The 22,695-nt window shown below is 34.5% G+C and overlaps 1 protein-coding gene across 8 annotated transcripts in view; it reads right to left on the minus strand.

Annotated features, from left to right (window-relative positions):
- LRP1B (LDL receptor related protein 1B) overlaps positions 1–22,695 on the minus strand; it is a 669,756-nt gene that overhangs the window by 70,316 nt on the left and 576,745 nt on the right. For all 8 annotated transcript variants that reach the window (XR_005565475.1, XM_027748979.2, XM_027748987.2 and 5 more), the window contains 7 exons: positions 17,861–18,049; positions 16,926–17,074; positions 13,805–13,898; positions 12,402–12,518; positions 12,127–12,246; positions 9,305–9,424; positions 3,152–3,268 (listed from right to left, as the gene is read on the minus strand). Coding sequence is in view for 7 of the 8 variants with exons in the window: in XM_027748979.2 (XP_027604780.2) it covers positions 3,152–3,268; positions 9,305–9,424; positions 12,127–12,246; positions 12,402–12,518; positions 13,805–13,898; positions 16,926–17,074; positions 17,861–18,049 (906 nt within the window). In the remaining variant the exon portion in view is untranslated. The remainder of the gene's footprint in view (positions 1–3,151; positions 3,269–9,304; positions 9,425–12,126; positions 12,247–12,401; positions 12,519–13,804; positions 13,899–16,925; positions 17,075–17,860; positions 18,050–22,695) is intronic.

Genomic DNA, 22,695 nt, shown 5'->3' on the forward strand with positions numbered 1-22,695 from the left:
ACACAAGATAATTGAAGTGGTATTAGGGGGAGTTTTCTCATATATGTATCGTGGCATTAAATGCAGATTTCCTTTACTTATCCTTTTAATAACTTAGCATTATCTAAAACAAAGACAAGATTTGTTCTTTGTTAATCTAAACCTGAGACTGGTAGGTGTCTGCAAAAGAAAAAAACCTTTGGTACACATCACTTTATCATACTAAACTAGCACATGTGCCTGTGGCTGGCATTGACACCCAGCTGCTTTTAGAGAACTCACACAAGCCATTGTCCCTTGTACCAAGTCAGCTGAGCCCTAAGCAATGTGAAGAACATGAATTTACAGCACCATCCATTCAAAATGTACTCAATATGATGAGATGCTCCAGCTTATTTTACTTCAATATGCTCATTTAAAACATTTTCAGTAAAGATTAAATAATTGCTACTTCTCATTGCATTTCGGATACAAACTCATCCCAGGACAAAATTAACTAATTTGTTTTCCTGACAACTTGTAGAAGCAACAAAACAGCATTAGGAAGGTTTTCTAGCAACAGTAATATTTTTACACTGATTGAATTAATATCTTTCTACAGCATTATTATCTTTGCTTTGCTTCAATGTTTACAGTATATTATATTTTCTTTAATTACATTAAATAAAAAATTACTGGTGCTGCCTTAGCAGGAATGATAGTCATTACTGTGGAATCTTCCTTTTGAAGCTTCCTGAAAGACAAAACACTGTTTTTGCTCTAATTTATTTTGATTTTTAAAAACTCTAAAAGAACCCTCCCCAAAAAGATATTACCTCAGAAGAATTAACAGTGTATTCTACTTTTCTTATTGCAAACTCATTATGGACCTATATCCTTCCTAATAACTCTTATTTATTTCAGAAGGTTCAAATATAGTTAAAAAACAGTAGACTGTAAGAGAAGTGAAGTTATATAACAAAGTCATAGTGGGCACAATGATTTGCATGATATCACTAATAACTTTTTCAAACCCATATATGACATTTTTTAATATGCATTCTGTTACACCTCTGATAACTTCACTAGGATAGTGAATTCCTTGCATGTGAACAAACCACACAGAAAAATGTAAATACTTGAGCTGAGCTTCTATAATTCAGTGAATTCTTTCTGCATTCTTGAGAAACAACCCATTTTCTGATATAATTGCCTGACAGCCCTTTGTATATTCATGTATGCTATGAACAATTTATTGCAATGTGCAATGTAATATATTCTGTCAAATGCTTTTGAAGTTCTAATTTCATATATATTTGTTTCATTACACTTTATTCTATAAGTGACTTGATAGTCTATAAAAATTTCATACATCTATTTGAAAAAACTGAACAGTATTATGTACTTTCCCAATGCTTCCAAGATTTTGAATTTTAAAACTGTGTCAGCCTACTGTTCTTAATTTAAAAAGTAGAATATGGGATTCAATAGTTAGAATTTAAGTATGCATTTGACAATCAAAAGTAAATTAAAAAAAAACACCATTTATTTTGATGCCCTGCCTGTGTCTGGGTACTCTCAACTCACTATTTCCATACATTACAACTAATTGCAGATTTCTTTATCAGCAAGCAGCCAAGAACTGAACATATAACTTGGTTATTGATATGAAGACAAAGTTGGAAAACCTAATAAATATTAAAAAAAATCCAAACAGATGACTGCTCCCTCATTACTTGAACTTTTTTTAATCACTTAGTACTATGATGATCTGATCTTCAAGGAAGAAGAGCATTACTACTGGGTGACACACATGGCAAATTCCAAATAAGATTCTCAACACTTATTTTGTAAACAGCAATAATATTTTGTAGAAGTTTCTGCTTTTATTTTTTCTTCTTTAATTTTCAAAAGATTGTTCAGTCATGCAGATTAACACCCTGACAGCAAAACTATGACCCTTTATTTGATTTTTACATGAGAAGAAAAGAAGATAAAGTTATTTCTTGCTATTTATAATATAGGAAACTGACACTAATAATCAATTCCTAAGTAAAATCTCCCACAAAGCTAAGAAAGCTTTTGTGCATCAACCCCTCCCAGGGTATAACAACAAAAGGCTCTGAGTGATTACTGAGCTACATGACACTTTCATTTTTATATGAAACACTTGTATAGGGAAACTACAGCACTACTGCTTGCAGTAATTCACAACATTTTCAAATGCAGACAGTAATTACAAGGAAGACAAATCCACTGTAATATCTTGAACAGAATGAGACACTCCATGGACACCATGTCTCACATTGGAGAAAGGGGCAGACAGCAGGTACTCAGCATTACAATGCCTAATTTACTAAGCTTTCTAAATCATTACCTTGAAGGTACTAAATATACATTCATGATAGGTCATCAGGAATGTGAGTTCAAGATTATCTACAAACCAAGATATTAATTTCTTGAATTTCTAAGTAAATGAACAAAAAGAGCAGAAATTGCCAATTGAAGGCATTTCATAACTATTTTTGGAATTTCTCTCCTGAAATATTTTATAAAGGCAATGATTATGATCTAGAGCCAGTAAGGATTTGACATTTCTTCCTGAGAACTAAATCTAAATTAATTCACTGAGAGTGAGAGATTTATTAGGCCTTCAGGTTCCTCGTAGGTAGGGGAGAACTGGGCTAACTGAGCTACTTTGAATAACCACATCTACTTCTTCATGTGATTAAATAGACAGAAAGAGACTTCTCATGATAGAAAACAAAGGAATCATCTCAGGAATATGATGCGCAGGTAGTGTTTGATCCAACTTCATCGTTAACAAAGTTCATCATGTGATCACTGAGTAGCTTTTATGATTCTTATCTACAGCTAAGAAATGTGATATGCAACTAAATTCCAAAGGTAAAGCAATTGCAATATTTATTCTGAATTAATGAGCTTATTAAGAAGCCATAGATCAGGCATTTTTGCATAGGTGGCACAGAATTACAGCTCTTTATAAGAATGAATACAATTGGAGAATTTCATCAAGGGACATTTTCAATTGTGGTCAACAGATTTTCAGCAGCTCAGAAAGTGCTGAGTAAAAACATACACGTGCATTTTATCAAAATTCAAAAGTTTCCTCTTACACATTGCTAAACTAACTCTATTTCTCATAACATGGACTAAGGTAAAAGTTACTTACTACAGTTTTCTTCATCAGAATTATCTCCACAATCATTCTGGCTGTCACATCTCCAGTGGTCTGGAATGCAGTTGTTGTTTTTGCACTGGAACTCATGAGGTCCACAAGTTTTTTTATCTGTAATTACGGTGAATAACATTTACAGCATTGCAAACAAAGAGTCAAAATGGGAAAGACTTCTATTTAAAGGCATGACGATATTGCTGGATACATTTAAGAAGGAGAGATCATAACATTTGAAAAGTTACTTTCAGGAATAATTTATTTCTCATGACACATTCTTTAAGCTTCTATTTATTTATACCAAAATACATATACTCTTAAATTTGATAAAAGTAAAATATGCACTGTATAAACTGTTATTTAAAGTTAAAAATATAAACTTCAGAAGGGATGACAAATTAGTTTGAAGAGAGGTTATTATTGCATTGAATCTCAAAAATTCCATTAACTTTTCCTTGAATTTCTCTGTAAGACTGCTTTACAAAAGATCAGATCACAGTAAACCACAAGAATATTGATTTGAAAAATGTACAAAACATGTATTTCTCAAAAGTTATTCTTGCATACAATAATTTAAGACTAATCATGCCTGATAGAAAACTTTCCACTGTGGTTTATACATTCACCTGCTGATGTATTGGATTGAAAGTCTACTTGTACAAGGTAAAACATTACAAAGCCTATAGTGCTAAACTGAGCATAATTTTCTTCATGATGTAAATTTTCAATGAGCTTTTCTATTTACAGAGAAGCATTGGAGGCAAAGCCTCTTGAAGATACAGGAACATCCTGAACTCCTCCGGCAGGAAGGAGTTGCCTCTGTGCTTTCTGTGAGTAATTCTTGAATAATTCTTTCAGCTTCTAAGGACTGAGATGAAATGAAGTAAATTAAAAAGTTATCAGTGACATTTTTGTTGGAAAAAAAACCCCCACAGTTTGCTTTGTAAAAGCCTCAGTGACATATTTAAAATTACATGTCACTGTAATATTTCAATAGGAATTTTTCAAATTTCCGTTAGGCTGTGTCACAGCACGTCAGTTCAGCTCCATACTGCTCTCATGGCAACTCAGTGAGTTCCAAAAACTGACAGAATTGAAGAGGACTGAAACAGCAGCTTAAATCAACCTGCTTTTTCTGCTCGTGAAATGGAAAGGATGACAAACTAGAAGGATGAGACTTGATGCCATGGTCCAAACTGCTGTTTTTATTCTGTTCTTCTAGGTGTGATTCTGGAATTACAGTGATAAATCAAAACTTCATTTGAATATCAAGAAGGTGGAGGTAAATGGTGCTGCAGAGTTGAGTACAGTCAAAAATCTGGTAATTACAATACTGCCTTTTGTGTTTGCTCCTTATTCTCTGCCAATATGACGATTGTAAGACTTTTTCTCCCAAAATGTTGTTTCCTACGATGTTTCTCAAGATTATAGCCTATGATATTTTGATCATAGTGTTTCAAAAGCACTTGTGTTGGCAAGTAATTAAAAATATTTAACATTACAAAACAAAAATATTGTCCCCAAACATACGATAGACTTGTATTTTGTCTCTGTAGCTTTGCAAAAGCACAGACCCACAATCCATCCAGTTTCAAACCCACAATCCATCCAGTATTTATTAAAGTACTTCTAGTAAAGCCTACAATCTCCCAATAACATATTTGCCCACAAAATGTGTTCTAAATACTAATGACAGGTATCATCACAGTGACATGTAAATATTCTATTTATCCTTCCATATTCAATAGAAATACCAAGATCTAATCAGTAATACACAGAATACAGAGATGACATCCCTTCATTTCAGTTACCTGCTAGAATGAAGAGAACATGCAATATATATTTTCTTACTCTTCAAAAAGAATCATCTAGTTCTCAGGGATGCTAAACCCAGTTTCTAGCATTGCCCCTTTACACATGTGAAGAATGGCTGGATTTTTTTCTTTAAATTTATCCAACTGTACCTTAACCCTATGATTAGTATTTGAATGTTAATCTTTCTCTTCTTATTCTATTTCTACCAAACACAAAGGAATATTTAATTATATTTTTAATAAAAAATATTTTTCATGTTTGTAAGGCTCTCTCCTTCACAAATCTGAAAGCTTTATTCTTCCTCTGATCTCTCATAGCAGCTAACAATTGACAATGTATTACAAATCAGATTTCCTCCACGTTAATGAAAACTGAGGAGAATACTGGGATAGCAGAGATAGGATATAATAAAAAGAAAGAGAAAGATTTGGGAACGTTGTGTAACGATTACCTGATCTTTGAGAATGATGGATTTATTCAACTCAGAGTAAACAGTGCAAGACCTTATTTTTTTTGAATTGTGGAACAATTCAAAGTACACATGGGCCCACATACATTTTGTCACTGCTGTCTTCAGCTCTAAATTGCTTTCTCGTTTTTCATAAAATGAGACCTTAAAATGTGAAAGTTCAGACAGGAATGGTACAAAGGCAAAGAATTAAGTACTGATTACTCAATTTTCATATTTCTCTCTTCAAATTATTATTAAGAGATTCGCTGATGTACTGTAAGAGGCAAAGGCCCTTTTTCAGAAATTTGTGTGATGACCTCATGTAGCTGCTGGTTGGTTGGGGTTCATCTTTTGTGCATACTGAACTAGGATTTTACTTTAGAAATACTTCTAAATGAGTATGTAGAAATACTTCTAAATGTTTTCTAAAAGAAAACAGGATGAAGGCTTAAATAGGAAAAACAAAATAAGTCTGAAAGAAAACCTTAAAAGCATTTTGATTTAAATATCAATCCCTACAAATGAAAACACTCTTTTGCCACTAATTGCACTACATTGCCATTTGCGGATTTTAATTCCACATATTTTCATTTTTTTGCATTTGTTTGTGTGTGTGTGCCTGAGAGGGATAAAATCCAAAATGAAAATTCACTTTGGATTGAGGCTCAGTTTGCTGTTCTAGAGCATGGTGGGCTGTCACCAGTGCTGGATACAGGAATTTATAAGCCTGTCAAAGGAAGTTTAAGTTTATATAATGCATCCTTCAAATTTCTCAAGGAACACATTCTTCAGCAGCAGCAAAAAAGCTTACTTTGACTCCTAAGGCTAAAAATAAAATTAATATAAAATTAATATTAAAAAAGTGAGGAAGTAGAAAGCAGTCATATTAATGTTGACACATCATGCTAATAAAGACCTGAAATACACATAACCTTTAAAGCAAATCATAATCACTTTTCAAGACCACACACAGCTTTTTTCAGATTCTACCTCAAATGGCCCATATTTGATGCAAAATATTAAAGTTTAGAGCAAGGATTAGCAAAATCAAATGGCTTTCTCTAATTGCCTGGAGAGTAAGCACAAATTAACTCTACCTACTCTTTACCAAAAAACACCATACACTCATTAATAAACATATATTTCCTAATTCTATTTCAACTGTCTCAGTCAGAAAGTAACCACAGAAGACTAAATACATTTACAGTACTTCTAGCAAATTTACTCAGCATAATATCTCCAATAACACACAGCAGCAGATGTTGACTAAGCAAAATACACATGGTTATGCAGCACTTGAGCAAAAAAACCTACCCTTTATACAAGCTGTGCACTGTAAGCATTTTAAAAGTGAACTCAAAACAATAAGAAGTGAGTATTACATCAACATATGGAGATCTTTTTTTATACTCAGCTTGCAGCTTTAGAATTTAATTCTATCAAATTTTGTTCACAGAAATAACAATCTTTAACTCAAAAAAAAATGCAGAAGACCAATGCCATAATAAGGTCATTTAAACATATTTCAAATACTAAAAATATGGAAAACTTAAAAATGTGATTAAACCACCCTATTCTTCTTAAGGTTTAGCTGTTCTATGTGTACACAATTGTGTGTGGCATAAAAATTGTGAATATAAATAAATTCTTCTGTCTCCTTCAACACAAAAACTAAGAGCAGTATATGCAGCTGGGAGATTAAAAATAAAAATGTAGGTGTTTTTTTCAGGGAGGTGTGGGATTAAGCTGTGGAACACTTTGCTACAGTATGTTGTGAAAGCTTTACAAAGCTAAAAAGATAATTAAATCCATGAAGGGTTATTGCACACAGAGACATATTTGACTCACAAGATCTCTGATTCTCAAATTATTAGAGCCCGGAAGAGTATCCCAGGGAAGTTTCACTACTGGCCTGCTTTGCTCACACATTCTTCCCTAGATAATCATTTTCAGTCACTCACAGAGATGGGATAACAGGCAAGATGAGTCTTAGATTTGAACCAACATATCCAGTTATATATATTATCACTGGAAAAACCTATTGAACTTGGGATTGCACACAATGCTCCTCTATATTACTTAATTGTATCAGTAATTTGGAAATTTGGACATTGTTCATTTGATTGTAAAATGATGACTTACTGTGAAATACCTATTATAAATACAAATTTTCCTGTTCACTATTAGTTTTATTTTTTTCTCCTTGCTTTTAAGTTTCGTGTCTTAAGGATATTATTAGATGAATTATTTTGAAACTGTGCTGTATGAGTTGGTCTTGGATGGGTAAGTCAGAATATGAATCCACAGTTTGGAAGCTTGGAAAGTTGCCAATAGTGGAAAAAACCAGCTTGTTGGAGATCAAGGCGATGTGGAACAGTGCAGGAGAAAGCAACTATGAAGTACAGGGTTGGTTCTATAATATCCCAGAAGAGGATATAAAGTGTCTCTGTGGCAAAGGTTCATCTCCTTTGCATTCATTGTTTCTTCAAGCCAAACTGATTTCTTGGATTGTAACTTCTCCCCATCTTGACAATTCAAATGATGGTCTTGGATTTTCAACGTTGAGGAAGAGTCCCGTTTCCCAGGTATTTTGGTCACCTCCAACATTTTCATATGTGTGCTGGTGTCAATTGCTTGAAAGATATCCATGGAAAACTGGATGTTCCTCAGTGCTTTGTCCTTGACTATGGCCTGTAGGTTTGTTACTCTGTTTTTCCAGAGATAGCATAAACCTGTCCAGATTCATGAGTTTCATCAAACCATTTACTGATGAATAATGAGGAGAGATTTGTATGATCCACACTATTTGTCTTGTTCTGTTCCATCTCAGAAAATTTTTCTATATTTTCCTTTGTAGAACTGTCTTGAAAATTTCACAAGTTTTTCTGTTCATGATTAGTGTGTGTTTTGCATGGACATCCACATTCAGTGATTTTCTGACAATACTGATCCACTCATTCTGCCTCTGATTATCTGTAATCCATTTCCCAGGTAGAGTATTTAAATTTATTATTTTTTCTCATTTACAACAAAAAGAGCTGACTCAGTACTTTCAAACAATGCAAGCAATGAGTGAGAACAACTACTACTACTATGAATATAAAGTGTGATCTCTTTTTTTCCCAAGTGATAGTTAATTGTTACTGGGTCTAAAATAACCCACCTCAGTGGGTTAGAACACTGTGGTTCTGGATGCTGTGTAAAATCTGACATAAATTGGGGCTTGGTTTGGTTATGGTGCAATCCTATCCTCGACCTTCTCTGTAGAGGATCTGCTTCCTCAAACTATCACATTTAAGTACAGAAGTTCCATAAGTATCACAGATTCTTGGAGAAGTCCTATGGGAATGTAAAGTTTGTGAAGTGGTTTGTTAGGGCACCTAACGCCCTGGAGCTCACACAGCAAAGCAAAAGTTGGTCATGTCAAGTTGGAATCTGCTCTGGACCCTTCTCTACAGCCAGCCTTAACTAGTAGGATTTTCAAATTATATTCAAATTCTATTTTCACTATCTATGATATTCAGCATCAACAAAGTATGCAGACTGAACTGACAGAAACTGGACAACACTGTGAGAAATAAAAAGAATGTCATTATATCGTATGAAAGTCACAATATTCTATGCCATTATGCTTCAAAATTCCAAATGAGATACTCATTTGCAGCTCCTGCCAATAAAACAGTAGCACAATGAGAATTTTATAAACTACTCATAAAAGATTACCATTCAACAAGAACTGGATGAGCCAGGTACACCTACAATATCAAACAGGTATAATCATACACTGAAAGAGGACAAAAACAGTGGAATAATTATTGCCTTTTGCTACCTTTTTAAAAAATTTCAAGCTACAGTAACATATTCAAAACCACTGGCATACTCACCACAGTTGGCTTCATCTGATCCATCAGCACAATCTGGGTCTTCATCACATACCCACAGTTTGGAAATGCAGTGCTTTGTTGTTTTACACTGGAAATGGTCTGGAGAACAACTGTTTTCAGCTTTAAATGAAAGAATTCCAAATCAAAACTAGAAATATCCACTAATATTCAAGATACTTGTTTTAAAGAAAAAATATTAAGGATTTAAAATTCAGAAATTAGATACCTCCAGCATAATTTATTCAACATCTATAAGAAAACAGCATTCAGGTTCATACTGTTTATCATTTTGTCATTTTTATATATTATTTTATCATAAGAGTAAAGTAAGGAAAATATAATAAAGGATCTCTTGTGATATTCTTTAAACAACAAATATACTTAACATTGATACAATCAAACCACTTTAGCAAAAATCGGATAAGATTTTTTTTTCAACTTCGTAAAAGACCAGTTATCAATTCTGAAACTCAATTTGAAAGGCTTAGGCAGCTCTCAAAGCCTTGATCGAAAAAGGAATCAAAATTATGTACAATTTTGGTGAAATTATGCGCTCTCTGTTAAACTGGGTAAATGGTGAGAAAAGTGTGACAAATATTTCACTTTATCAGTTTAGTAGAACGATTTTTTGAATGAATCCTATAGCAAGATAAAGATGCAAAGATGCAGCTGACTTTTCAACTGATTTTTAAGGATGCTCCAAGTTAAAGCTGCATTAACCTTAGAACAGACATTTGATAACAGAAAAGATCCTGGGTGCAGTCAGTGACTGTAGATGGACTCTTTCACAAGCACATACATCAGATCTTACTATTTCTCAAACTTTTATAACTGAGAGGAGAGAGGCAAGATGAATAAAGGACCTCTACCCAGACTGGACTGTGAGTAAGTTATTTGTGACCAGATGCATAAGGATTTCTTTAGAAACAAGCATATGTACACGAATCCCTAAATCATTTTAAACTGAACTGAATGTAGGTAGAAAGCAGTAGGATCTAAATCTTGATAATGTTTTCCCACATGAATGTTTGTCCCATTTTAACCTAAGGAACTCTGTAAATTCTTTAACAAACTTTACTATTCCTGTTGAAAAGCAATTTCCTCCCTGATGATATTCTTTTTTCCTGGGTTTGGCAAGATGAAAAATTTTAGGTATGCTAAAAGTTGGTTTATTATTTCCTCCAGTGTAACATTTCCACAAACCTGGATAAGTTCCTAACTATACTTTGAACAAATAATTCTAATTCTCATCTAGCACACCTCAGCAGGGCATTTCAAATTGCTTTACAAGGAAGACCAGCATAATTACCTCTGTATATATGGGAAGCCTTCAGTATCAAATGTGACTCCTTCAAAGTCAACTGATAAATAAAACAAAACAGTGGCAGAGCTGAAAAAAGGTGTGCATTTTATGGATCCTAGTCTGGTGAAATCAGAACAAACAAGATAATCTCATCTGTTACTTGTTTTCTGATAGGAGCCCAAGTAATATGAACCCTGTGATAAACCTGCTTAAAATCTCCCTTTTTGTAATCTCTCCAAAGTCCGTTGGAGAATTTTCAGAAGCCACAAGCAGGGTTTTATTAAAAGAAAATGAGCACACTTAACTTTCTTAAAAGAGACGATAATAAAGTCGAGGTAAGACACAACGAAAATAGAAAAATGTATATGATTAACCTCTCCTGCTCCCCACTGGGTCGTGGTAGGTGGGTTGATGGCTGAGTTTCAGACACTCAAAAGTGTCACAGCAGACTGTTCTGTTCTTATTAATCCCCAGGATGCTGCCAACTCCATCACTGCTGATCCTGGCCCTGACCATCCCACAGTTCCTGAGCACTGCTGTGCTGCAGACTCTGCTGCTCTGATTTAACTTCTGCCAGCTACACCTCAAGGTTCTGGGAACCTTCCATATACCACATGCAGTTCTTTCCAAGATAAAAAGCAATCTCTCCAACGTTTCACAGGAGTTTACCTGACACCACTTAATCAGTTTTTTAAAGAAACCTAAAATTCAAACCAACATATAATATTATCTGTCAGAGGCTACACCTCTCCTGAGTTGTTTGGAAGACAGACATTAAACGTGACCATCAACAAAGCCTTTGTATCCTTAGCAACCTGTCCCTTGGATAAGGGGATGTTCTTTGCAGAAATGCAGCCCATGTAAACCTTGAGAAAGCTAATTCAGAATAAGCAGCTTAGATCAGCAGTAGATCTGAGTAATGAACTGAGTGAAAGAAGGAGCCATATTTCAAGACAGCCCCATCATCTTAATTACCAAATGATCAAAGACAAGCTACTAAACAGATTCCATTTTAAATCTGAAAGTATTTTCTCTACCTATATGCAAAAAATATGGAGTGAAAATGAACTTATGAAAAGTAAGTTGCATTAAAAGCTGAGCAAGTGCAAATCCAGTTACGTAGGCATATTAATGAAGAGGTTCCCAGGGGATAGGGAATAGAAAAGGTAAAAATACTTAATCAAAGAAAAAGGATGTAGAAGGAGTTTTGGATATAGAGCTTTTCCAACAAAAGATGCTGAAAATTATCTTCTTCCACGGAAATGCATTGCTGGAAGGCACAGCAGATGAAAGGCTCAAAAGGATGAGTGATTTGTGAGGTGATTAAGAGTAAAACAGATGTTTCAGCCTAAGTCAAAACCCCAATTAAATGCCTGAAATTGTTTATACCTCCCTCTTCTTTGCAATGACTTTAAAACACTGAGGTTTGTTTGCATGGTCTAAAATTATTTTCTATAGAGAATATTTACAGTATTTTATATCTTTTACTCCAGTTCCTTGTTTAAAACCAGCTACTTACGACAGTCTCTTTCATCTTCTTCATCACCACAGTCATCCTGTCCATTGCATCTCAGGTTTATTGGAATGCACTTCTGAGTTTTTGTGCACTTGAACTGACCAGACAGACACACATGTGTGTCTGTAAATTAAAAGAATAACAAGTTAAAAAGATTAAAAGTTAAAGATTAAAAGGTTCAAAACTTAAAAGGTAAATGAAAAAAAAATACAGTTTCTTGACAGAGTGGAAATCAGTTTAGCATGTTTCTGAAGCCTACAATATATATAATTACGTACCACAGTTCAGTTCATCAGAATTGTCCCCACAGTCATTCTCTCCATCACAGATAAAGGCTGGAAGAGCACAAAGTCCGGTTCCACACTGAAAACGTCCTGGCTGACATCTGAATTCAGCTGAGAAAAAAAAAAAATTGCTTATGAATACTATCAGAGGGATGGGTAAAGTATCAATAGTGCTGTTCTTCCTCTATGAACTAATCAAAAGAACCTATAAACTTTCATATTTGCCCATACAATCTCAATCTGAGTATATATTAGTAACTCAAACATACACATATTATTGCAAAACTAATTTCAAAGCCTGACATTTTAAATTTGCCTAACTGTAGTTACAGTATTAATGGTACAGAGTGAAACCCCCTGCAGGTCGGTGCTTACTGCAGGCTCAACAGAGACTTGCAATTTAGGATCTAAACACTTGACTTCAAGTCTGTGTGTAAGAAACTCGCTATCCCAACTGTAATTCTATTTCCCAAGAAGGGCTTAACACTGTTCCTTCTCCTGGTCACTGTCATTTGAGTCAATGAGCAATTATGTACCTCTGTAGCAATATTTTATATGCACAAAGTGTAGCTTAAAATGGAATCTTATGTAGAATGTTAATATGTTGAAGTTTGCTTCAGAGGCCTCTGTAGCAGGAAAAGAGAACTAATTATAAAACTGTAAAAACAGGGGTGAGGGATTTCAGTACAAAAAACCAAAATTAACTGTTAATTAACTGGAAGATTGTAGAATACATAGTAGAGCACGTTTATATATAAGCTTAAGGGAACAAGGGAAAATGTTGTTGCTCAAAAACTGCAGTGAATAATAATGTGCATCTAAACTTCTACAACTGCAATGAAACACAAGCAAATGAGGTTGGAATTCCACATTTTTATTACATATAAAAATAAACCTGGCAGAATTTTGTACTTATATAAAAAATTCTACAACCTCAGAACAGAGTTAGGAAATAAAAATCTTTAGCAAAACCATAACTGAGAGTAGCTCAGTTGGTTAGAACATGGTGATAACGCCAAGGTTTTGGGTTTGATCCCTGTATGGGTCATTAACTTTCAAGCTGGACTTGATGCTTCTTGTGAGTCCCTTCCAATCCAGAATATTCTGTCACTTGCTTTTAACTGGGATGAAGTAAAGGTTTAAAAGATGAAAAACAACGCATGATTTTCCAAAGAACTTGAAAGACTTTGAATAGACATGAATTAATGATAACCTTTTACAGGTTGACAAAGAAGAGCCTGCACCCCCTTTTTAAATTTGACAGAAACCAAGGAACAGAAAACACTGCTGGCAAAGAGAAGTGTTCAAAAGCAATCCTCTTTCTAACATCTGTGATGCATCATACTTGATTCGGACCCTACTGATACAACTGAGCTCCAAATTCAGGATGCACTTACGGCATTCCGGAGGCTCATCGGAGCCATCCCCACAGTCATCCACAGTGTCACACTTCCACCAGAACGGGATACACTTGTCAGTTTTGCAACGGAACTGTAAGAGGAAGGAGAGAAGGAGAAAAGGCTTTCAGATGAATACTTCTTTATTCACTTATAAATAGAAATAGTAGCTTAGGAAAATCAGATTCACTGCTTAAGTCACTGTTCCATCAATGAATTCTGGCTGTTAATTTTACAAAACTTGTGTTTTAAATATTCTTTTTTTCTGGAGATGTTTTGCGCTGAGGTTTTCACTGATACAAGTAACTGTAGTTTCAGTGGTGTTTCCACACTGCCTTACAATGCCCTAATACAAACCACTCACTGCATTTTATGCTTTCGCCTTTTAAGATCTTATTCAAAACAAGCACTTCAATGCTCAGTTGTTGTAGATCGCTGAAGCAGACAGTATCATTTTTCCTGATAAACCCAAACACCCACAGTTACAAAAAAAGGCCTTAATGTGTAGTGTAGTGCATGGTATTGCTTATATTGTTTGAATTAAATGAGCAAACCAGATATCAGGCCTTCCAGCCTTTCAAAAGGATAGAATATCTGTAGGAAAAAAAAAAAAAAAATCCTTTGTAAGACTCTGGTAGTGCCTTCACTCTCTACTGAGGTGACACTGTACCTTTGTTCTGACTGAAATAGGAATGCAACAAAACTAAGAGTAGAAATTACTTGATGAAACTTCTAGGGCTAAACCTAAAATCTGAGTAAATGTGGCTAATGCTTGGGAGAAAAACCCAAACAGATTATCAGAAAATTCTAAGATATATTGGTTTTCCTACCTGATGTCCGAAAGGAAAGAAACCAACAGATTTAAAAGTGTAAGACATCTCAGTTTCTGTGACTCAGCACTATTTTTTTAATTTCTTCACATTTTAAAAATAGTTGATTATTCAATAAAGCTGTAGTTAAAAGGTATACTATATTCAGCACATTGGGTCAGTTTAATCTTTTCTGCCAAGAAAAATTAGGGTTTCAAGGGCATTTATGTAGTAGGACCTATAGCTGGAGATACATCATTCTTGAACCACCTTGAGGGACATGCCCTGTAAGAGGGTAGGTTGAAAGGCAGCTGTTTATAGTTTAAAACAGCCCAACACAGGTTACACAGCTCAGAGGAGCTTCAGTAGAAGGCCAGCAAACATAGGGGACAAACAGAAACTCAGGCAATTCTCATTCTTAGTATTTTTTGCTTTCTAGCTCAGTCTTTCTGATGCTTAATTGCTTTAAGGTGCCAGCCTTGCTCTGCTCACCACAATGGACTTCAGGCTGTTAAAATGACATTATGAGGTTATTTCCAGGAAATGGGTACTAACTCTTAGATGATGTTATATGAAAATACTTGCATTCCCTTTCAAACTGAGGAGCCAGACACCCTGTAAAATCAGGGAGCAGAGTCATATGGGTCTCAAATGACTGGAATTTTGGTGCTCTAGAGTCTGATGTGGTTTGTATTAAACAATTTCTCATGTCAGATTAGCCATCACAGGATGGTCTGGACATGTGCAAGACCAGTGTAGTGACCATCCAACTCCTTTTCATCAGAAACAGCTAACAGTGGGTATATTGTCAAGAGCGATTACATCATCGGACCAGCTCTGATTTCACATCATCATCTGAAAATCTTAGGGAGAAAAGTGTATTTTTGCCACTGATCTCTGCACCTTATGCCATCAGACTGATGAATTATCAAACAGTAAAAAGATTTCAAAAGTGGAAGAAAATGACAAATAATGTACAATGTAAACTGTCTGTCTGCAGCTGCTTCTTCTCTCTAACTCTGCTCTCCATCCTGTGGAATCCACAAGTGATAAAATATTGCTCCTGAAGGATCCAAGATGTGATGCAATCCTTCAATTCAGATGATCAATGAATTATTTAGACAGGAATAGAGACATTCAATCAAATGTTAGCATATAAATTCACTGTGGAATAAGCTTCCAGTGTCATTTAAAGAAAATATATAAAGAAAAAAAAAGGAAACGAGTGACTTTTCTTTTAACAAAAAAAAAAATTTGAGAAGCTAAATACAAGGGAAAAATAGGTAAGAAATTCCTCATTTTACAAATGTTTTACACCTTTTTTTCCCTCCTCATTTCTTAATAGGAAGTAACAACAAGCCAATAAAAGCACAAAAAGTACAATGAACATCATAAAATCACACCACCTTAAAGCAACAGAGGAAGACAGCAGGAAGGTTTCTTATATAACCATATTACTTGAATTAAACTTTGCATCATTTATTAAGATGAACACTGTTTCCTAAAAAATACAAGTAAAACCTTTTCCTTAATGATAGAAATCATTATCATACATCATGATATAGAACGTAGGTGTAAGAGGTCATTAGCTTACATCTAACAAAAGTGAACTGTTAGAAAAGCAGATTACTAAAAATACTTTAAAGGCCATATGTACTATAACAGTCAACCAATTAATTGCCTGGGTAGAACAGTCCAAAGACTTTTATCAAAGTGGTTCTCTTATAAGAAATCAGTATGTTTTACTTATCTACTTTATGTTTTAAGAAAAAAGGCATAAATATTTATTTCAAGTACTAGGGAATACACTGCATGCAGTTGATGCAATTGTTAATTAATTACATATTGCACCATTTCCATTTTAACTACTGGATTGTTTTAAATGCAAATCTATAATTTACCTACGTAGCTATGTTACCTATTTAACTGGACTGAGCTTGTTATCTTTTATTAATGTAAAGTTCACTCATGCATGAATCTTCCCAAATCATTGTTATATACACTTTGTATTTTTATATTTCACACAAATGTTTTTTCAAGGCAATTTTTATGGGTTTAGCACCTGTATTTGTTCTAGTGACTGGCAGAAACATTGATGTTTGAAAGTGAACAAGTTCTGCATTCTCTGGAAAAAAAGGCATTTGCAAGTCTGTTTTCCACTAACAGCCTTGAAGACAAAACTCTTTAAGTGCTCCCAGCCTTCAGCTGCTTTTAGTGATACTTCCACATTTAAAGGGCACCAGCAATGATTATTTAAAAGCAGGGGTAATGACAGTAAAATATAATCCCTGCCCCCCCTGCCCCCCACGCACCTGACTGGCTGTGCAGTTTGACAGACACGTCTTGTTATCAGCAGCCAGGTAGAAGTTGGTGGGACAGGCACACGTGTACATCTTGTCAGGGGCCAGAAGGCACAAGTGACTGCAACCACCATTGTTTAGTGTACACACGTGTTTAGACACTGTGGACAGAGTAGGAAAATAATATCAGAGCCCATTATTCCAGTGCACCCCAGGGTATCTGCTTTACAGAGGAAGAAAGATGTATTACATGTGCTATCTTTACAATGGAACGTGTCAAATCAAAAAGCTATAGAGGGAAACTTTTCCTTTTGCCTTTAAGCTATTCTCTGTTGTATGCAAAAATTATGGGTGTAGGTTCAATACTGAAAGAATGAGAGGAAGAACAGAATGCCATTCTTTTTTTTTAATAATGAGAGAAAAAATTAGCTTATCTTGGGAAAGTGTCAAATTGTATTCAGCTACAATTCAAATACAGGGACATCAGGAGATCAGACAGACCACCCACATTGTCTGACATTCCCTCAGTCCAACAAGTTTCTAAATAGCAGTATTCTTCAGCATTATTAACGTGAAGAATCTTGCTTTTCAAAGAATAAGGTTAAAAGTTCTTATCACACACTGTTCTCCTCTTAAAATCTGGTAACTTGTACTATAATGCAACTAAACAGTTCTGTACTTCCAGTCAGTATCTGGGTCAACTTTTAAGCACCCAAATTGCTGTCTCACCACTGAACAAGATATATCACTTGTATTTAATATCAGATATGCTTACAACATTAATCACAGATTTAATTTTAAAAATGATAATTTGAGAACTTCCACAAATTGAAACAAAAGAGAAATAAAACAATCACTGCATGTAAACAAGCTTCCACTACTCAGCACCTGGCTCCTGAGTTAAATACATCAGTGCGCTGTTCGGAAAGCAAAGACAGAATAATTACCATCAGGTTGCCTGTAAGAATGATACACCTGGATGTCTGTTATGGTGTGCCATGAGTTAATCAGTGACAGTCTATCTGATCCAGAGGTTTTGTGGGCACGGCTGAGCGATTTGGTTTTCCCGTCTGTCCAGTAGATGTAGTCTTCAAACAGTGTTAGTGCAATCACCCCTGGAATGTCTTGATTAGGGACTGGAAGAAGAGATGCTAAAATTAATGTTCACTCTTGGAAGGCTGCCAGTTAAAACATTCCATACTGCACGGGCCGACAGGTACAACTGCTGTATAATGTCTTGAGAATAATTGTCATGACAATACACCAAGCCCAGAGGGTTCTTTATTGCCAGTTACAATAAAGATGGATGGAGCACAAACTCTGCTTGCTTAGAATTCCTTGGCCCAATCAGCGTTAAGGAAATGAAAGAATTTCAGGTAACAAAAAATCACCTCCAGATCTTAAACTAAAGACATGTTAAACTTTAAAGTAATACACAACATAATCTTGGCATAAGCCAATATCAATTTGCACTTTTAGTGGAGTAAAAGTTATTAGGAAACATCCAAAACGTAACATCTGATGCAGTGTGTCTAACACTCCTTAAGACAATTCATAGTGTTTTATTTCATCAAAATATACTGACAAGATTGACAGGAAAAATAAGTTTTCCACTAAAATAAACATAGTAGTAAGAGGGCTTAAAAAATTATGGAAGGACAAAAGGTAAAAAAAGCTTTGGAGCATCCTTTATCCTGCTGTAAACTCTTTAAACTTGAACTACTTATTTTTGGTAAACGGTAACTGAGCTCCACTTTTTTTTTTTTCTTTTAACTTACATAGCTGTAATCATAAATGTCACAGAAGAATACCTGACCACAATAATTAAATTTTAAACTGTAATCTTTTGTTGCTGAGTCACTCTAATTACTGATAGAAATGAAAAGGCAAAGAGCAGCTGACTGTCATTTTAAGCAGCATATTCTTTACACCTTTACCTTGTTTTATTCATCTTTTTACCTGGAAAGTGATTAAATAGAGTTGGCCAATCTCAAATTACAGTTGGAATATTTCATAGCTCACTGAGATCTAATGACTGATACTGAAGATATGGAATGACAACTAAGCAAATTCAATTTTATATCCCAGTAGTGAACTCCAGTGCAGGGCATGTTGCCTTCTGGTCAAGCAGACCTTGCCTCTTAGACCTGAAATTATCTTCCCTTCTTGATTGTCTCCATGTACCACAGCTATCATGCTGAAATTACAATATGATATTCTTTGAAAGAGCTTCATAACATTTCTGAGAAATCAAAGAGCAATGAAATTATTTTTGGCACTCAATACATAGCTAACTTTGCCATAGTTCCTTACACATTACAGTACCCTCCAAAAAAGCTCTTATAATTTGTAGAATTCCATTATGAAAAGTTTTCAATGAGAAATACAAATCAGACTGATAGGGAGGCAGGAAAGAACAGCAGAAATAGAAACTGCTACTCTGAGTGAAACCTTGAACTAATTATTTTATTTTTCCTTGAGTTCTGGAAAAACATTTGTTTTGATAAATTATGAGCCTTGCTTCTACTTTTGACATCAAATTAAAGATGTCGAAGGCACCGCTCCAGTTTCTCTAAGTGTAACAAATGTGCTTTTTTTCTTTGCCTGTTTTCTCTTATTCTGATCAAAGTTAAGATTAAAATCAGAATAAAAGTGAATGTAAAAGCCTTAATGCACACAAACAGGATTTACCTAGAAAGATTATTTGGATTTCATCGTCTTTATTATTCCCTGTCAATGAAAAATACATCCTTGCTTTGGCCATCCAGGAATCACAAGTAACCACCATGTCCTGAGCATAGATGGTATAAGTAAATGCTTACTTTTGTTTCTGTATGTTCAGTATGTTTATGGGTTGCTATGCAGTTTATCCTGGCTTCAATGCATATGCATTCATCAGAATCCAGATGAAACTTTATATTCATGAACTAGAGAAGATTCAGGAGAGTAACATGTACTGCCTGAATTGCCTCATCACACCTTGCTAATAGAGAAGCTAAGTTAAGTGTGTGGCATAAAATATTAAATACTGCAGTCAGAGTACTGCATTTCAAACGATTGTTCATCGAATCAAGTACGTTTTTCTTTCATTTTTTAGAAAAGTCAATTCTGTAAAAACCAGGTTTAAAAGCTCAAATCTTTTAGTTATCTTAAAAACAAAACAACCATATCAGAAACAATGGAAGAAATATTATACTCTATGCTTTTCAAGTATTTTGAAAGAAGTATAACAGAGTATATTTGTTTCTAAAAACTGCATTTCCCATTATTACCAGATAGAGGTAAAAAGCTGAAACTGTCAATGGTTTAAACACAGATTCACGTTGCAGTTTGTCCTGCCACTATTTCTTAGTTCTGAGTAACTTTGAAAGTTTAATGGGCTTCTGCATTAACTTTTCATTAGGTCATGATCAGCACAAACTTGATCAAAATTCTTTCAGAAGCTTGCACCATTTAAAGCTGTAAAAGCTCTTTATATCCTTTTGTGACTATGAAACGTAGAGAAAGTTATGAAAAAAAATCAATTAAGAAAGCAATGAATAGACTAGGTTAAAAACATAGTACAAATAAATAAATGCAAATAAAATCTACTTGAAGTAAAACACACAGAAAATAATCCAGTATAACTGGACATAAATATTTCTTATAAAAATTCAAAGATGACCATAAAAATAATTTTTTATAAAATAAGAATTAATAATAACTACATATTATGAAAACTTAAAAAATTTCCTCTAGGCTGACCATAAAACTCGATGAATTTTCTTGCAGTAGATACACCTGTAAAGATTGAGAGGAATTTCTGAAAACAGCCATTCAATGGCAGCCAATTCTGATTTACTTCACTGTTTAAGGAATAGTTCTGTCATAGCTGAATATGATTTTTCTTTTACTTTTCATACATTATAACCGAGGGAACATAAGAACCATCAACATGTAATAGGTTACAGAATCAAAGTTCCCGTCAACTCTGAATGACCAAAAAAAAAAGAACACAAAACAGAGGTAATTTTATATCTTATTTTCTGATGGAACAGTAAAATAGTCTCTCATGCTGATTATTCTTTGCCTTTGAGGATGTGAGTGTCTCAAGCTTTCCAAAATTTCAGGCAGTGACAGCTACTGATTTTTCATAAATGTATGTAGCAGGAAAAACACCCAATTTCTTCCTTCAGTCTTTCCTTTAACTTCTAGAGAACCTCAACTGCATTACTGATCTACCTCTTCATAAATGACATACATTGGTTATATGTTGCAGTACTAATTACTAACCCTACAGCACACTTTATGGTGCGAATCACAGTTTTAAACAGGAAAGCAAGACTAATTGCTCCTCTTTCTTTGGCAAGCACTGTGAAAACAAACTGCTTTCTGCACATTTAAAGTAAAGACAGGTTAGCCATAACTGCTAAGTACCTCTGCTTCCCCTGCATCACCTATTTGAAAACATTAAATCAAGATGTCTGCTTGAAAATCCACTAGTAAGAAAGCAATATATTCTGTTAAAGACAAAAATTACATTACACCAACATAAGGGTCAGATCTCCACCAGCAAATTCATGAAGAATTGAAATAGTCATATTATAACCAGAGCCATGAGAACGGCACTCACTTAGTATTAATTAATTTCTAGAATTACCTAAGGATTCAATAGTTTATTTTTTTCTTTTAGTGTTCTCATGACAATGTCACTCTATGGGCCTCTATGAAAGTGATACAAAATAGTGCATCTCAGAACACAGATACCAGTTTTCATACACTGCAACACACATTAGGTACCATGTGTGCAGAAAAAAATGCTGTATTTTGTGCCACCAATGCAATCTTATTAACTGAAACTGATACTTAGATTTTCAAGACCCTGTATTACTTGTTTGTTTAAAAAAAACAAAACAAACAATCACAATATTCAGCAACTTAGTCAACAATTATGAGGGACAAAAAACATGAAATGCAAGATCAGTATCCTATGTAATTTATGACAAAAAAATTGCACCTGAAGTTTACTTTTGTGCTTCCCTTCCCCACCACAGCCTCCTCCTACCAGACATGAGCAAGTCCCTTGCAATCCCTTCTTTTCTAACAGGCCTTCTAATTCTCTAATGGTGTTTCATTTTATCCATAAATCATGGATTCTCTTACACTGAATGCTAATCCCAAACAGTGCTTGACCAAATAAGTAGGTGAAAAATGGGATAAGAAAGAGGAGGCAGAAAGGAGAAGGAATGCACAGGCCTTTCAGAAAGCTGTAGAAAATAAGAGGGAGGAATGCAGGCAGGAAATAAAAGGGAAAAAAAGACAAGGCTTGAGCAGATCAGAAGCAGTGGGAAATAAAAATTATTAGATACTTGAAGAGAAATAAAAATGACAATAGATAACATAATAAAGGAAGATAAAGTGCTTCATGAACTTAAGAGAAAAGCAGCCCCAAGAGGCAACATGATTGTGTAGAGAAACATGACAGACTTAAAATATATGTTTGTCTCTCTCTCCTGCATTTTGTATGAATTTTGATCCAAGAATATAAATTCATAGGCTGTAAGTCATATTTGTGATACAAATGTTTACTTTTCTCTTGTGTGAACTCTGTTTCCCTTATATTTTCTGAGCATAAGCATAATCTTCACTTAACGTAAAAAAAATGCTACTTTGATTTCAGGAGTGAAAATCATTCCATCTGTGATTTCTTAGCAACAAAATATGCTTACTGAAGAAAGCCATACAGAAGTGAAGCCCAGCTTTCCTCAGCTCTTACTGAAACACAAGTATTTCCAAAAGTAAA

This window comes from Pipra filicauda, unplaced genomic scaffold, assembly GCF_003945595.2.
Source record: "Pipra filicauda isolate LSUMZ 115617 unplaced genomic scaffold, ASM394559v2 scaffold47_size6085603_pilon, whole genome shotgun sequence".
In the NCBI taxonomy this organism is placed as follows: domain Eukaryota; kingdom Metazoa; phylum Chordata; class Aves; order Passeriformes; family Pipridae; genus Pipra; species Pipra filicauda.